Source organism: Caretta caretta, chromosome 6 (genome assembly GCF_965140235.1).
Source record: "Caretta caretta isolate rCarCar2 chromosome 6, rCarCar1.hap1, whole genome shotgun sequence".
Classification (NCBI taxonomy): Eukaryota; Metazoa; Chordata; order Testudines; family Cheloniidae; genus Caretta; species Caretta caretta.
The window spans coordinates 64,237,844-64,256,342 of record NC_134211.1 but is presented as its reverse complement, the minus strand read 5'-3'; the positions used below and the strand labels follow the sequence as shown (position 1 = coordinate 64,256,342).

Genomic DNA, 18,499 nt, shown 5'->3' with positions numbered 1-18,499 from the left:
GTGGACTCCAGGCAGAAAGAGAACACCTTTCAAACTTCTGCCCTGCTGGTTCTGCTGGAAGGGGGCCCTTTCAAGTGGCAAAACACTGGCTAGGATTTACTTCTAAAAGTTTTAGTACAATATTAAGATGGCAAGATTAAGCACTCAAAAGTAAAGACATTTCTTTGCCCTGGTGCACATGCTGTAAATTTTATGGCACACCTCAGTGACAAAGAGCAATACTACTTTTCTTTCTGAGCATTTCTAAGGTCTTGTATCTTAATATGCTAATCTTCCATAAACAAGGGAATGAGGAAAAGAAAATATTACGTATCCTAGTTAAGGTTGGAACTCACTGAATTTTCAGTGCTTGTTCTTGCAGATTTAACATAATGTTAATACTATTTTACTTTTAATTTTCCAGATTTTTTTGTTTAAGGAAAGAAGATAATGTAGAAGTAAATGGCCATGTTCTATCGGCTTTACTACTGGAACTTGTGAATTCTTTGAACCAATAAATACACACTTAACTAGCTGTGCATACAGAAGCAATGCATGAATGGCCCTTCTGCCTCTGCTGATATCCTGCAGTGTGCGTGGGTTCTGGGGCCCTCTGGCCAGTACAGCGTGGGGTTAGTTTAAAAATGGAAAGGCTATGTAACCCACAGATTACTGAGTGCAATAAATACTCTGGCTGTTAAATAATTTGCATCTCCATACTACCATCCATCCAAGGCTCTCAGAGCAATTTACAAATATTAACTAAGCTTTACACATTCTTGTGAAGGAGGGATGTACTGCCCCCATTTGAAAAATGGAGAAATTGATGCACAGAGATAATAAGGCACAGATTGTCAAAGGTATTCAGGCTCTTAATTTCCACTGATTTCAGTGGAAGTTAGGAGCCTAAATACTTTTGAGGATCTGGGCCTAAAGTGACTTATCCAAGCTCATGTGCTGAGTGAGATCCTGTCCCATTGAACTTAATGGCAGAAGTCTCATTGCCCTCAGTATGATCAGGATTTCACCACAAGTCTTCAGCAGAGCTGAGTAGAGAACCCAAATCTCTTGGATGCAGAGGCCATCGTCTAGAGTGCGGGGGAGGGGGAGCTAAGTCAATCTAAGTTATACAACTTCAGCTACGAAAATAGGATAGCTGAAGTCGACATACTTAGAGCTACTTACTGCAGTGTCTTCACTGCAGAAGGTCAACTGCTGCTGCTCGCCCATCAACTCCGCCTACGCTTCTCGCTCCGGCGGAGTAGCAGAGTCGATGGGAGAGTGCTCAGCGGTTGATTTACCGTGTCTTCACTAGACTTAGGCACCTAAGTCCCAGTTTTAGGCTCCACCACAATCTACAAAAGTCCCACCAAATCCTGTAGGTGCCTAAACTCACTTAGTATCTAAATTTTCAGGGTAAAAGTTCCCTGGCAGGTAAGTTTGTGCCTCTGGGTATGAGCACTGCTGCTTCGTGCACTGCTGCTTCCCCCTAGGTGCCTAGTCGCCTATCTCCCATCTAAGACCCAGTACAATCCATGAACCAGGGGAAGATAGGCACTAACTCACTCATGGGGCCCAATCTGGTAAGCATGCTGAGAGGCTGCCCACTGGCTTGGGTTCCATTGAGAACTGGAGGCCAGGGAAAGAAGCGGTCGTGGTGCCCACCTTATAACTTTTAGCTCAGTAGTTAGAGCACTCACCCGGAATGTGAGGAAGAAAGGATTTGAACAGGCGAGCGCTCTAACCACTGAGCTGGGGCATATTCTTATATAGGGCTCCCTCAGTCTCTCCTCTTGAAGCTGTTCTGTGTTGCATATAGTTAGTCACAATGCTGTAACATGCAGCCGGAGAGCGCAAGAATGACTTTGTAACCTGGTGGACGGCACCCATTTGGGAGGTGGGCGACCCAGGGGTCCAGTCCCCCTGCTCTAATAACTCTTTAATTATCTCCCATCAGCATCTTCCACTGGCTCTCTGAGCCGGCTCTCTGCCTAGCCTGCTGACTTTTGTGGATTTCCCATCTCTTCTCATTCGTTGTATAGGGAGCATAAGCACCTAACTCAGGCTCTGTGGATTGCAGTGCTGTTCCAGTAATTTCTAGGTGCCTAACCTAGAAATGCTGTAATGCTCAGCGTCACACGGCCCAAGTTCCTTTGTAGATCCAGGTCTAAATCCTGTGCTCCAATCTCACAACCATTCTTTCCTTCACTAAATAAAAACCTTACTTCAGACTTTGCATTCTCTTTCCTTGCAACTTCTTCAGCTCTTGTCACCTTGCATTATATGTTAACAACATAAAACTACAAAGAAACACCCTCTGGTTAAAAAGAATTACTCCATGCAGCTTTCCAGTCTGAGCAGGATTAATCACAGATAATAATTAAATACGATTAATTAAATAATTAAATCACTAAACGAATGTGGCAGCAAACTTTTCTAAGGAAAATAAAAAGAGCAAAGAGCTTGCATTGTGAAAGATTTCATGCGAAAATATAGCTTCATGAGTGCAATAAGGTGGAGTTTTTAAACACCCATTTTAACTCTCTCCCCCTACATCTATACATTACAATAGGGTCTTTCATTACATGCACTATAGCCCCAGAAGTAATTTGTTGCTCTGACACGTACAGAGCTGATTTGATGCAGTTCTCTTCCCTGCTCCTTTCAACTGTGAAGATACTCTGCCCTTTGTGATCTTTCCATCTTTATCTGAAATTTTACATGCCAGTTACCATAGTGATGGGCAATAATTGCCCCTTTTGATTTGTTATGGATAGGTATTTCTGGGGTGCTCATCACCAAAGTATCTGAGCATTTCACAAGCCTAATGAAGTAAGCTTACTAACACCCTCCTCAAAGAGGCAAGTTTTTATTGTCTCCTTTTTACAGGTGAGTTAGTGAAGCACAGAGACACTACAGTCACAATTGTTGTAAATGACCACTGATTTTGGTGGCCAACTTGAAATAACTTGGCCTGAGTTTTCAGAGGTGTGGAGCGCTCCCAGGTCCAAATGAATTTTTATTGACTTCAGTTTGCTCTTTGTGGTGTGGAGGCTTGCCCTCCATGGACAACGTATACCCAAACTCACAAGGTAATGATTTTCAAACAACATCAGTCTGGACCAGATTTGAACCAGTGAGCGAATGACTCCCTAGGCCACTTCCTGTCCCTTATACCATCCAGTATCCCTAATACTGAAACCTGCTTAACAGGAGTTTTATAAAAGCAAAATGTGTAGTGAGCAGCTGAATGCTTTTTTAGCCACATCACCTATTCACAGAGCTGCAGCTTTCTTCTAGTTACAGCTTGTTGTCAGCCAAAGACTTTAAAGAGGCATTTTTAGCATTTTAGAAACAATCAGTCGGTTTGATATACTACCTTGTTCTAACTTTAAACAATTAATTTTCAGTATCCTTTGGGATATTTGAGACAAGTAGCAAAAGGGATGTCAATCTGATCTGGTTAAATCTCCTTCAATGATTGACTGTTTAGTGGATTGAATAGTGCAGGGGATTGGCAGCAGAGTAGAGCTTTTCACCTCTAGACATCCAGTTTGTATAGTTCTCAAGTTGGGAGTGGCTGAAAGTAGTTTACCAGCAGTATGTGGTACTTCTGTGAAATTTGGTGGTCTCAGTCTTGGTCCTAATGGACAGGTGTCCACATCACAGCTAGCACTAATTGGCATTCTCAGCAGAGAAGCCAAAGACTGAGTGAACTTGGGGGTTGAGCTACCCTCTCACCCAAAGATGTGGTCCTGGTACAACATGGTTGTGTGGCAATCTGAGGGAAGCTTGTAATGCTGCTGCCTGTGCTCTTCCTATTCAGTGGACAGAAAGAGGACTTAACTCTTCAGGGTTGTTCGGCTTATTTAAGAAAAATAAAAATAGCACAGTAACAGTTGAAGGCCAGATTCTCTATTGCCCTGCACTGATGCAATCATTTACAAAGTGGGCGTGAAAGGTTCTCACCATTGTGTGTGTGAGTGGAGAGTTCTGGTTTAGTAGAGTTGTACCCAGACTTTGCACAGATGTAAATAAGTACAGGTGTAAATAACTACATAGAGAATCAGGACTTTTTTCCAGTTGTAACAGGGTCCTCTGCCCACCCCTCTTCCTGGGGCCCGCTGACTGCCCCAATAAAGCTCAGAGAGGCTTCCTGTTATGTAGCACCCATGGCTTTATTTTTACACACACAAACACACTTCTCCCACCACCAGTGTTGAACTATTTACAAGGCTTACAGGGTTAGTTCCCTCTTTGGCTAGCAGTCAGCCTGCAGCCAGGAAACTGTCCGTTCTCCTGGCAGCCCCCCTTCATACTGGCTCCTAGCCCTTATAACTGCTGGCCTGTCAGTCCCACAGGTGGAGCCAATCCCCAGGCCAGGCATCATGCCTGTTACACCAGACCCAATCTATTTCTCTTGATTGGAGCTGGCTGAGCAGGGACTAATTAGGTACTTTTGCAGCAGCACCCTGCTACACAGGTCCATTTTCATAGCTGATGTTCCTTCTTACCTTTTACCTGAATAAAAAAGGACCCCTTTTTAAAACTTTTATGACATGATCAGATTTGGGAAATTTTATAGCCTGGCTGTTCTGAAGGAATAATTGATGGGACACATGTCCCTTCTAGACTGATAATAGACTGATGCATGTCCATTCTAGACTGAGGGAATCCCCCCTGCTGCTGGCAGCTGCTGGGAGCAGCTGGGGTCCCTCTTGCTACCTGCGGCAGCCGGGAGCTCCGTGGATCCCCGCTGCTGCCCGCGGCCCATGGAAACAGCAGGGATTCCCTCTGCCACTGGGTTCCACCCTGCAATCCATGAGGGCGGGGAGCAACAGGGGGTCCTCTTGCCACCCACGGTAGCCAGAAGCAGCGGGTCCCCCCTGCCACCTGTGGTGGCTGGGAGCTGTGGTGGTACTCCCAGCTGCACTGTCTGAAGTCACACATGTCTTTGGAAGTCATGGATTCCGTGACCTCCATCACTAAATCGCAGCCTTAATAATGGTTGCAGATTCTGCCATGTGTTCTTAGGAAGCTACTCTCCCTAGATTTGCAGTGAGGCATCAAATGAAATCTTTGTTGTGAATGTCACAAACTATTAATGATCTTCATGAATGTAACACCTGAGCAAACAAATGTACGATTTCCCTGTGCATTGATTAGATTTGTAACTCAATTTTATCTGACAAGTATAAACTCAGTAGACCTCATCAATTGTATAGTTTAATCTACTTATTTACACTGACTATACCCATCCCTTGGATGTTAAGTCCTTCATTATGTAATTCATAATGTCTTTTTCAGGAACCCTGATACTGCTAAATTTGGAATAAACACTGCCAAAATATTTTCTTGTTTTCATTTCCTTAGATTCTGTATATATTTGAAACACCCTGTGCTGTTGGCAACCCTTTTTCTTGAGAGTGACCCCTTCAAAGCCTTCCTAAGGTTTCCAATACAATTGAGTATGACCTTTAGTTAAAGACTATCCTCTATTAGGTATTCTGCTTGTGTTGGTCCCTTAGGCAGTCTCTTCAGATACTGTAAGTTTCACTGTATATATTTCACTTTCAGTAACTGCTTATTGAAAATATCTCTGAACATTTCTAGAGCATGCATTGTGTACAGGTGCACTGTATATGTGTTTTATAAAGTCAGAATGCTTTCCCTTTGTAAAGCACAAGGTTCTTTGCAGTGTATTTTCTTTGAATCTTCCATTTGAGTCAGGTGTTAAATTCTGTCTCTTGTAATCAGAGTGATGGCTGCTGATGCATGGGATAATGGGCACCTTCCCTAAACTCCCTCTTCTCCTCCTCCCCAGTCAGTTTAGATTTCTTCCAGTGGAAATGAAAGGCTGGCTAATCACAATTTGAATAAAGTAGCAAGGACAGTTTTCAGGAAGTACTTATGCTAACTCATTCCACTGTATGAAAAATTCAGCTGCTGCTACCTCATATCAGAAGTCTGGTGAATGTATACGCGTGCACAAGTGTTTTCTGTGTGATCTTGCTTAATTTATTTGAAATCTGACTAATCTCATTGAGATTTCTTCCAGTTATAGAAGTGTCATGAAGGTTTTACATAACATGAACCAGTAACAGCAGGCCTGTCCTGTTACAGCTGCCAAATTTTTTTGTGACCCTTATTCAAGTTCCTCATTATTTGTCATCCCTATTGACAGTAGGCAAATTAGAATGCAAGCTCTGTAGGGCAAGGGTGGTGTCTTCTGGTGTATTTGTAAAGTGCCTATTGCAGTGAGGCCCCGATCCTGATGAGGGGGATGGGTCCAGCAACAGGCAACAGCCTTGCGTGGGGGGAGGGGGAGGCCTCAGGCAAGCGGCTGGGGTGTCCTGTTTTCTCTTTGGCAAGTGTGGTCACCCTGCAACTCCCAGCTGCTGTGGGTGGACAGGGCACCCCACAGCTCCCAGCCACCATGGTGGTGGGGGGAACCATGGAGCCGCAGCAGCAAAAGTCACAGACAGGTCATGGCTTCCGTGAATTTTTGTTTATTGCCTGTGACCAGTCCATGATTTTTACTAAAAATAACCAACACAAAATCTTACCCTTAATCATTGATAACATACAATCTTCTCTACTTCGGTAACACTTGGAATACAGTGTGAACCTTTGGGATGATGTTGCAAACTCCCTCACATATCTGCTGTTAGCAGATGTGAAGCTCCATGTTAGGAATTTACTGAATACAGAGAGTCTATGCCTTGTGGGAAATGGGACTTCCATTTCTCAACTAGCTGCACTGTGAAGAGGTGGGTCAAATTTTGGCCTGGTGTAAACAAGCAGAACTCGCATTGTCTTCAGTGGGAGAGGCACCTGCTTATACCAGTGTGGGACTTGGTTCAGAATGTGCTATCTCAAGGATAAAGTGGGGAGAATGGGAGGTGGAGAGCAGGGGCAGTAACTGAAACTAAAGTAGATAGTCAAGGAGAAGACATGGGATAAGCAGCTACTTCTCCACTATCTGTGTGCATTAAACTAAAGGAAGAGTCAGCAGAGTTTGCTTCCAGCTTGTTTTCAGTAACTGTGTTGAAATTAAACTTTGCACTAAAATGCACTGGATGCAGAAACTCTCTTGGCTTCTGTCTTTTACTGTTGTAGTTCTTTGACATGGGAACTGGAGAGGCTTTAAAAAATAGTCTGCAAAGGTTCTCTCGCTTCTCTATGGCGAGAACTGCAATACCCTGTGCCAAATGCTGTCTTGTGCGTTGCTACAGCCATACTCCTAGGGGACTCGCAGCATCCCTTTGCCTTCTGCAGCAGCAGTACATGGCAGGGGAGGGCAGGAGGGTGTTCCTTTTTTTACCCAGTCACAGGAATGCATGAAGAGTCCAATTGTGGATGCCCTTGAACAGCTGTACTAGAGGAGGGTGGGGAAAGATCCTGTCTGGTCCCCAGAACACCTGTGTGGGAAATCTAGACATTAGGTGCTAGGCTCTTTGGCCACTTAAGACACCCCGGGCCTGTCTCCACAATGCATTAGTCTGTACTAGTGTGTTGCGCACTAACTGGCCCACGTGGACCCTGCTAGCATGCCCTAAAAGTTTCCTAGTGCATGTTCATATAGTCCCATTTCAAACAGTACTGCATTAACACACACTAAGAAGCTTTTAGTGCATGCCAGCAGGGTCCACATGGGCCGGTTAGTGCACAACACGCTAGTGCACACCCCTCAGTGTGAACTAACATGCCATATAGACATGGCCCCCAGTGTATTCCTCACCCCAAAGGGGGACATAGGTAGGTGGGTTGGGAACATGGCTATAGCCCCATCTCCCATTTGTGGCTTCTGGAATTAGGAAGCACATTCTGGAAAGCCGTGCATTCTTCTCTTTTATATGAAAGTAGTATGGAGTGAAGGGGATCATGCTGATTCTAACTCTCCCTGAGGCCATCTGCCCTGCACAGGCAGAATACCTCTGGACACCAATGATCAGACATTGTCTTCTCTCCCTTACTTCCCAGAAGAGTAGTTCCTTCTGCAAAAGCCAAATTTTGGTTGTGCTTTGGCAGCTTTCTAGACCTCAACACCAGAAATTCCTGCAGTCAAAGGGCTGACCTGAAAAATAGGGTAGATTTTAAAAAGAAAAGAAAAAGTTGAGAACACTTTCTGCCCTGTCCAATGGATCTCTCTTCCCTAGATATAGAGGAGCAATTACAGCTACAGTCATCATAGCTTCTGATGGCATTTAATATGATATATCTCCGTTCTTTCTCCTGGTCTGTATACTTTTTTCTCCTATAGAATATCATTTGGTCCTGGGTGAAAGTTAATCAGCCAGTGGATGACGTTACATTTGTGATATAGGAAACAAGCATATTTGTAAGAACTCTGTTTAAAGCCAGGCATTCATGCCCTAACATAGCTTTATGTTTATTGTTTATCTATAGAAACTGAAAAGCTCTGACTTTGATGACTGGAAGAACATCAGAGGGCCCCGTCCATGGGAGGATTCCAAGTCTTTTCAAGAGCAGCAGCAACAAGTTCTTCATTCCAAGCCATCTTGACTGTGTGTGCTCACTCCAGTGTCTTGATAGAATCACTGTTATGCCAGTGACTGGACTTTCTTGCTTTCTAATCCTGTGTCCAGGGAGAGACATGAGTGGGGAAAAACCAAGTTGACAGGTGGTTTACTTGAGATCAATTTGAGATGAAATGTTAAATAAAGATCTTTGTTCAACTGCATCCATTTGCATGGAAGCCCATAGACTGTGTATATTAACTCTTAATAAAGATCAGCCCATTCTTTCATTGAGAATGTCAGTGTTTTCCTTCAGTATTTTTAATAGCTACTGGTCACAATCTTGTGTGGGCTTCAGTGAGGACTGATATCTAGGAATTCAGCCTGTCAGTAGCACAAGTTGTCACCCTTATGAGAGCGGTGGTTCTGAAGTCTAGATGTGTGTGACCAGATACATGTTAGTGCAGAGAGCGCCTGTGTGATCTCAGGCTCAAGGCTTTTAAACGTGGGAGGTACTCTACAGGCTTAAGAGCTGTTAAGGAACAGCATGCACATTTTTGGATAATAATGCTCTTATGTTTTATTTCCAGCACCTTGCCAGTACACTACTCAGTTCCAGCAGTGTCAGCAGGTAATGGTTTCAGTAACATTTGTTTAGCTGTGGTCAGATTTCTGTAATCACTTTATCGATGTGCTGTAGCAGGCAGCAACTTTCCCTGTGGAACATTTCAGTTTAACTAAGAAGAGCTCTTCCTCTTTAAGAGCCTTGCTGGTTTTTATGTGAGCTAGCAGAGCAGAGTGATAGAATCTTCTTGACCCCATATGTGGAGTGCAAAATCTCCCTTGGACTATTATGCACATATATATAGATGTAGGGAGATTGATTACCTGTAATTGGCTTTCTCTGTAATCCTGTTTGTGTGAATCTGTGCCTTAATGCACTAATATGTAGAAGCTTCTTAGTAAGTAGTTATGGTAAAGTTTAGAACTTTCTTACAAAGAATGACAGGTTTCAAAGTGGTAGCCGTGTTAGTCTGTATCAGCAAAAACAACGAGGAGTCTGTGTGACACCTTAGAGACTAACAAATTTATTTGGGCATAAGCTTTCGTGGACTAGAACCCACTTTATCAGATGCATGGAGTGAAAAATACAGGACCAGGTATAAATACATGAAAAGATGTGAGTTGTCTTACCAAGTGTGAGGTCATGGCATAGGGGCATTGCTGGCACATGCTGTCATATATTACATTGGTAGATGTGCAGGTGAACGAGCCCCTGACGGTGTGGCTGATGTGGTTAGGTCCTATAATGGTGTCCCTTGAATAGATATGTAAACAGAGTTGGCCCTGGGGTTTGTTGCAGGGTCTGGTTCCTTGGCTGGTGTTTTGTTGTTCATCATCTGGACCCATGGGAAGGAGGACCTTGAGGAATTCCACCAAGATTTCCACCCCACCATCAACCTCAGCCTGGACCAGTCCACACAAGAGGTCCACTTCCTAGACAGTACAGTGCTAATAAGCGATGGTCACATAAACACCACCCTATACCAGAAACCTACTAACCACTATACTTACCTACATGCCTCCAGCTTTCATCCAGACCACATCACATGATCCATTGTCTACAGCCAAGCTCTAAGATACAACTGCATTTGCTCCGATCCCTCAGACAGGGACAAACACCTACAGGATCTCCATCAAGCGTTCTTACAACTGCAGCACCCACCTGGTGAAGTGAAGAAACAGATTGACAGAGCCAGAAGGGTACCCAGAAGTCACCTACTACAAGACAGACCCAATAAAGAAAGTGACAGAACGCCACTAGCCATCACCTACACCCCCCAACTAAAACCTCTCCAGCGCATCAACAAGGATCTACAACCTATCCTGAAGGACAATCCCTCACTCTCACAGACCTTGGGGGACAGGCCAGTCCTCGCTTACAGACAGCCCCCCAACCTGAAGCAAATACCAGCAACTACACACCACACAACAAAAACACCAACCCAGGAACCAAACCCTGCAACAAACCCCAGTGCCAACTCTGTCCACATATTTATTCAAGGGACACCATCACAGGACCTAACCACATCAGCCACACCATCAGGGGCTCGTTTACCTGCACATCTACCAATGTGATATATGCCATCATGTGACAACAATGCCCCTCTGCCATGTACATTGGCCAAACCAGACAGTCTCTACGCAAAAGAATAAATGGATACAAATCTGACATGAGGAATCATAACATTCAACAACCAGTAGGAGAACACTTCAATCTCCCTGGTCACTCAATTACAGATCTAGAAGTGGTAATTCTTCAACAGCAAAACTTCAAAAACAGACTCCAACATGAAACTGCAGAACTGGAATTAATTTGCAAACTGGACACCATCAGATTAGGCCTGAATAAAGACTGGGAGTGGTTGGGTCATTGCAAAACCTAAACCTAATTTCCCCAATACTAATTTCCCCCTACTGTTACTCACACCTTCTGGTCAACTGTCTGAAATGGGCCACTCTTATTACCACTTCAAAAGTTATTTTTCCTCCCTTGGTATCCTGTTGTCAATTGAATTGTCTCCATTAGACTGACCTCACACCTGGTAAGGCAGCTCACATCTTTTCATGTATTTATACCTGCTCCTGTATTTTCCACTCCTTGCATCTGACGAAGTGGGTTCTAGTCCATGAAAGCTTATGCCCAAATAAATTGGTTAGTCTCTAAGGTGCCACAAGGACGTCTCGTTGTTCTTGCAAAGAATGTCTATGTAGATGCTTCTAGGTGGTTTCTTTCAGCCACAATGAATCTGTCTCTAAGGTGTTGCAAAACACATGTAAAACTCCTCTTCTGAAGAGCTGAGAAGTTAAACATGGGTCAACAGAAGATGTCACTTTCAGAGCACTCCAGAGACAAGTACATGTAAATCTCCTCAAAACTCAGAGACATGCTCTCTTTAAATCCCTTCCCCAGATAATGTGTCTAATGCACCTGGAATGTTCTTCTCCCATCCTGTGTATCATGCACCCTCCCTCAAAACCCACTTTTCTACAGGCTCTCCAACAATGAGCTCCATTCCCATGCCACACTAATGAAATCTACATTCATTTTGAAGAGGAACTAACATGATACATGCTGCCTGAAATCAGTGAGGTCTGTTTGCATGCCAGATTTGAACTTTCTGCCATATTTTAGTTATCTGTGAAAAAATAAATTTGTGATCAGACTGGGAAATAGTGGGTACGTTTCTGGTCTCATTTGCACTAATGCAGCTCATCCCGTCCCTTTTTGACGTATATTTTAATCCTCACTTGGCTGCCAAGTTCCCCAGATAGGCCCTAATCCTGCAAACATTAAAATATATTGTACTTGCATAAAGTTAAGCATGTGCATAAATGTTTGCAGATTTGAGACCTGAGTTTGCAGATTTTTCTGGACTGTCTTCTGTGTGTTTCCTGTGATGCATTTATCATACTTACAGTTGCTATAAAATAATAAATGTATTATTTTTATTATATTATACCTCAAGATGGCTGAATGAAAGTTGCTCAGATTTTTAAAAAATTTACCTTGGAGCTGAGATGAATGGAATTGGAATGTTACAATTTTTTTGGAATGTTGTGGGAATGTTTAAACAGTGAATTATTACACAGTGTGCTTTGCTATTTGAACCACAAAGGTCACTCCCAGGGACTGCTGTAATAATGGCTCATGCCTGTAAGCATCATCTTTCTTATTGCATTTTATCTTAAATAATTTCAGCTTTTATCTTTCATTTATTCAAATAGATTCATTTCTTCTGCCTCTCTCCCCTTTCTCCCTGTGAAGAATCCTTCATGACAGCAATTAGAAATGGAAAAGATTTATTAGACCCTCTAATCCATTACATGCATGTACAAGATACAGTCTTCTGAGAGCAATTTAATATAGTTTTCTAACACATACAACACTTGATCTGGCAAATGGAAGGTGTGAATTCCCAGAGAAGCCAGGTTTACACGGTGATGCTGGCAGACCCGGTGCTGGCTCATTCTAAGGTCCTTGGCCTCAATGAACTCTTACAAATGCTGGTTTATTCTGGTTCACCTGTGGGTCAGCGGTATCAAAATAGATATTAGAGTTATAACTTTATGGAATACTTGTAGGATGCTGCATGTATTAATCCTAGTTATATTATCTTCGGTATCCCATATTATAAGGTACTGTTTAAATATAAAAATGTCTAAGACTGTAAATTCCCCAGTCAGGGGAGAAGAATTACAAAGTGTGAAATATTAGTTTACCATAAGGGGTGTTATCTCCTGCCCATCAGGAAGGGCTATTGAATCCAAGTGGGCCCTTGTGGAACAAAGGCTTTGTTGATTGCGTCCCTCCTCCCTCCCCCGCCCCATCCCATGAAGTGGTTGCATGCAGGAGCACTCATCCCATCAGCTTGGATTCCAGGGTAGGGGGGATAAAAATCCCTGACAAGGACAAACTGGATCTTTTATACTGTCTCAACTCCAAACATAAGCAAGAGATCCCAATGTTGTTTGGCATGGGTCAGCCCTAAAGGACATATTGAGATGTTTGTTGTAAAAGCTTATATTACCTTTTTAAATCTAAGACTGTAAATTCTTATGTATGTATGTTTTAACCTTATAAATAACTCATTTCTTTTCTTAGTTAATAAATCTTGAATTAGTTTATTACAGGATTGGCTATGGCATTGTCTTTGATTTCAGCTCTGAGTACTAATGACCTGTGGTAGGTGACTGGGACTGGGAGCAACCTGAACATTGTTGTGACTTTTGGTGTAAAGTGACCATCTATCACATAGTCCAATTTACCTGGGTGGCAACATAGTCCCCCGGGCATTCCAGTCTATCTGTGACTCCATGGTAAGACTGTTATAGACTCATAGACTTTAAGGTCAGAAGAGACCATTGTGATCATCTAGTGTGATGGGCCAAGGCCAGATGGCTATAGAAAAGTAATGGGAGATAGATATATTAGCTCCAGTCTAAACAAATCCCTGGTATCAGGATAAGTGAAATGGCAGCTGCTCCAGGTCAATTAAGACACCTGGGGCCAATTAAGAACTTTCCAGAAGGCAGGGAGAAGGCTAGGTTGATTGGGACACCTGAAGCCAATCAGGGGCTGGCTGAAACTAGTTAAAAGCCTCCCAGTTAGGTGGGTGTGCATGTCAGGAGCTGTGGAAGGAAGTTGTGCTGTTGGAGAGACTGCGTAGTACACACCATATCAGGCACAAGGAAGGAGGCTCTGAGGTAAGGGTGAAGTGGAGCTTGAGGAAGTGAAGGCTGCTGTGGGGGAAGTAGCCCAGGGAATTGTACATGTCATGTTTCTAAAAGGTCAGCTACCCTAGCTGATACTATTAGGGTCCCTGGGCTGGAGCCTGGAGTAGAGGGAGCCCCCCCCCCCAACCTTTGCCCCCTGATTAATCACTGAGACTGGGAGACAAGAGACTGTGCAAGGAAGGATAACTTCTCCTCACCTCCCTCGCTTGCTTATGATAAAAATGGCTCAGTAGACTGTGACCCTTCTCTCTAGAGAGAGAAGGGTTGCGTGGAGGGTCACAGTGAGCCTCTGAGGCTAGCAAAATCTGCCAGGAAACGCGGGACCCACAGAGGCAAGGACCAGCTTTGTCACACTAGTCTGACCTCCTCCACATTGCAGGCCACAGAACCTTATCCACCCACTCCTGAAATAGACCCACAACCTCTGGCTGAGTTCCTGAAGTCCTCAAAACATGGTTTAAAGACTTCAAGTTACAGAGAATTCACTATTTACACTAGTTTAAATCTGCAAGTGACCCATGCTGCAGAGGAAGACAAAAAATTCCAAGGGTCTCTGACAAGCTGACCTGGTCTCAAATATGGTAAGCAGTTAGACCCTGAGCAGGTGGGCAAGACCCTCCAGGCAGATACCTGGGAAAGAATTCTCCACAGTAACTCAGAGCCCTCCCAGTCTAGTATCCCATCTCTGGGCATTGGGTATTTTTGCTACTGACAGTTCCCAATAGGCATATGCCATTGTAGGTAGTCCCATCATACCATCGCCTCCATAAAGTTATCAAGCTCAGTCTTGAAGCCAGTTAGGTTTTTGCACCCAGTGCTCCCTTGGAAGGCTGTTCCAGAACTTCACTCCTCTGATGGTTAGAAACCTTTGCCTAATTTTGAGTCTAAACTTGTTGATGGCCAGTTGTTCTTGTGTCCACATTGACACTTAACATAAATACCAGAAAGGGAGAGTTATTTATCCCTCTGATGTATTTATAGTGCTTTAGGAGTTCACACTTGTTACTGAGTTCATGAAATCCAATTACAGAACATACAACCAGTTTGGGCTTTCTGCCCTTGTCTTTTAACAGTCTGCCCTGAGGTTGGCACTCACAGCTGTAAGCCACTCCAGACAGCATGACATACACACTAGTACCTCAAACTAATCTGTTTCTCCACCTACTCTAGAGAACCAGCTAACCTGCTGATACTCTCTCTACATATATCATGCATTAGGCTCCCATCTATTTATCCCTAAGGCTGCTGCTGTTTTCCCTCTTTGCTAGCAGTCGAAGGATGCACATAGGATTCTCTGCAGCTGTCTAACGTTTAAAATGTCGTCATTTTCCCACTCTAAATGGATGCTTTCCTTCATCACTTTTAAAAGACAGCCACTGCTGGCAAACAAAACCCTATTTAACCTTCATGCATTCAGTGCACTCTTGGCCTTACCTTTTCTGCCCATTCAGTGATCATCAAGAGACCTGGGTGATGACAGAAGCTGCCTTCTCCCTAATCTTTTCAATGGTGTGTGTGCCCACAGGGGCTGGGGCACCAAAATACAAGTTTGCCTAGGGTGCCATTTTCCCTAAGGACATGTGAGGAGGCATACTAATCTATTAGAGTTCTTTGAAGGGGTCAACAAATGTGTGGACCAGGGTGATCCAGTGGACATAGTGTATTTGGATTTCCAGAAAGCCTTTGACAAGGTTCCTCACCAAAGGCTCTTATGTAAATTAAGTTGTCATGGGATAAGAGGGAAGATCCTTTCATGGATTGAGAACTGGTTAAAAGACAGGGAACAAAGGGTAGGAATAAATGATAAATTTTCAGAATGGAGAGGGCTAACTAGTGTTGTTCCCCAAGGGTCAGTCCTAGCACCAATCCTATTCAACTTATTCATAAGTGATCTGGAGAAAGGGGTAAACAGTGAGGTGACAAAGTTTGCGGAGGATACTAAACTGCTCAAGATAGGTAAGACCAAATCAGACTGTGAAGAACTTCAAAAAGATCTCACAAAGCTAAGTGATTGGGCAACAAAATGTCAAATAAAATCTAACGTGGATAAATGTAGAGTAATGCACATTGGAAAAAATAACCCCAACTATACATACAATATAACGGGGGCTAATTTAGCTACAACTAATCAGGAAAGAGATCTTGGAGTCATCGTGGATAGTTCTCTGAAGACGTCCACGCAGTGTGCAGCGGCAGTCAAAAAAGCGAACAGGATGTTAGGAATCATTAAAAAAGGCGATAGAGAATAAGATGGAGAATATCTTATTGCCCTTATATAAATCCATGGTACGCCCACATCTTGAATACTGTGTACAGATGTCTCCTCATCTCAAAAAAGGTGTACTGGCATTAGAAAAGGTTCAGAGAAGGGCAACTAAAATGATTAGGGGTTTGGAACGGGTCCCATATGAGGAGAAATTAAAGATAAAATCATGAGTGGTGTGGAGAAAGTGAATAAGGAAAAGTTATTTACTTGTTCCCATAATATAAGAACTAGAGGCCACCAAATGAAATTAATGGGCAGCAGGTTTAAAACAAATAAAAGGAAGTTCTTCACACAGCGCATAGTCAACCTGAGGAACTCCTTGCCTGAGGAGGTTGTGAAGGCTAGGACTATAACAGGGTTTAAACGAGAACTCGATAAATTCATGAAGGTTAAGTACATTAATGGCTGTTAGCCAGGATGGGTAAGGAACGGTGTCCCTAGACTCTGTTTGCCAGAGGGTGGAGATGGATGGCAGGAGAGAGATCAGTTGATCATTACCTGTTAGGTTCATTCCCTCTGTGGCACCTGGCATTGGCCACTGTCAGCAGACAGGATACTGGGCTGGGTGGACCTTTGGTCTGACCCAATATGACCGCTCTTATGTTCATTACCCTCACAAGTAACCCAACTGTGGCCCAAGGAAGGGGAGGGTCCTAACTAGAACAGAACAAAACATAGGGTGAAGCACACCATGGGCAAAGGTGCAGTAAAGAAAGACAATGCAGTAATGAAGAACCAGAGATGAGAAAGGCTCCTGCAAAGATAAAAAGTGAGGGATACAGGGACAAATACAAAGAATAGACTAAAGACAGTAGGAACCCAGACCCTGAAAGACTGAGTGCTTGGAGAGCCTACAGAACAAGGGAAGGTGCGACAACAGAAATTGGTGGCAACTGAGAAGGCTTTACAAGAAGTCATAGAGGACATTCAGTTCTAGAAGGAAAAGTTTGGAAACACCATGGAGGAGAATGGTAAATTGCTTCTCGTGGTGGGCGAGTTGGAGCAGGACCTGGCAATGTTTGGGGAGAAGGCACCCATATCTCCGAGGGATGCAGTCTTGAGGGGGACAATGTGTGATGGGATAATCACTCCACATTAGTCTGAAAGCATTAATGACGAGAAGGGGGCCAGTTAACTTGATAGGCCACACCTGAGGGGAATTATGCTGGATAAGCAGCCCCTGGTTGGGAATAGAGACCAGCTGAGAAGTAACAGGCAGGGCTATGATAAAACCAGGAAGTTGGCAGCAGAAAGGGGCTGCAGCAAGGGAGCCTGCAGCTACTCTCTGGACATTAGAGAGGGAAGGAGGGAAACCTAGGGGAGAGGGTGTAGGAGAAGGCTCAGGAAAATGGCAGCAAGGCTTAAGATCGTGCAGACATTGGCTTTTGATTAGAGGATCCCTGAGCTGAAACCGAGCCTACAGACTGGGCCTGGATTCCCATACCAGTGGCCGGGGAAGTGGCACCATCTGGGCAGTGAAAGAGAAGATTGACAAAGACAGTTGCTCAAGGGTGCTGGAACAATTTGTATAGTGGGGGTGCTGAGAGCCATTGAACCAATCTGTGAACCCTGTATATAATGGAAACCTCTTCAGGCCAGGGGGTGTAGAAGCACCGCCAGTATCTGTAGTTCCAGCACCTATGCAAAAAGAAAAGGAGTACTTGTGGCACCTTGGAGACTAACAAATTTATTTGAGCATAAGCTTTCGTGAGCTACAGTTCAGTTGCATTTGATGAAGTGAGCTGTAGCTCATGAAAGCTGATGCCCAAATAAATTGGTTAGTCTCTCAGGTGTCACAAGTACTCCTTTTCTTTTTGTGGATACAGACTAACACGGCTGCTACTATAGCACCTATGCAGTTGCTATGGAAAGACTTTGATACTCTGGAAGGGTGAAAGGACTATAATGACCTGGCTGAAGGGCCACGCCACAGAGAGAGAGAGAGGCAGGCTGCAGGACCCATGAATGAGCAGCAGACCATGAAAAAGCTAATCCCCAGAGCAGCCAGGGGGAGGAACCCTAGTGGAGACTGGGACCCTGTGACAAGGCCAAAAAAAAAGACCCCAGTGTGATGGAAACTATTTTAAGGCCTAGCTGGCTTGTGTTTAATGCAAAAACAGTGGAAGGCTTTATATTCCATTGTTAGTTCTCTGAGCCTCTTCCCCCAGGTCCTTTAAAGCACTGCCATAGACTGTAGGGCAGGATCTGGGTAGGGTTACCAGGTGTCCGTTTTTTGACTGGAACACCCAGTTGAAAAGGGCCCCTGGCGGCTCCAATCAGCGCTGCCGACTGGGCCATTAAAAGTCTGCTCAGCAGTGCTGCGGAATTAAGGCAGGCTACTCCCCACCTGTCCTGGCTCTGCACTGCACCCCCTGAAGCAACCAGCAGGTCCGGCTCCTTGGCAGGGGAGCCATGGGGCTCCACGTGCTGTCCCTGCGCTGAGCACTGGCTCCACGCTCCCACTGGCTGGGAACCG

The 18,499-nt window shown here is 44.2% G+C and overlaps 1 protein-coding gene across 1 annotated transcript in view; it reads left to right on the top strand.

The window, feature by feature from the left end:
• Positions 1-8,749, top strand: part of COX16 (cytochrome c oxidase assembly factor COX16) — a 54,865-nt gene extending 46,116 nt beyond the window's left edge. The window contains exon 4 of the mRNA XM_048853181.2: positions 8,389-8,749. Within this exon, the coding sequence (XP_048709138.2) occupies positions 8,389-8,505 (117 nt within the window). The 3' untranslated portion in view covers positions 8,506-8,749. The remainder of the gene's footprint in view (positions 1-8,388) is intronic.
• Positions 8,750-18,499: the final 9,750 nt, after the last annotated feature.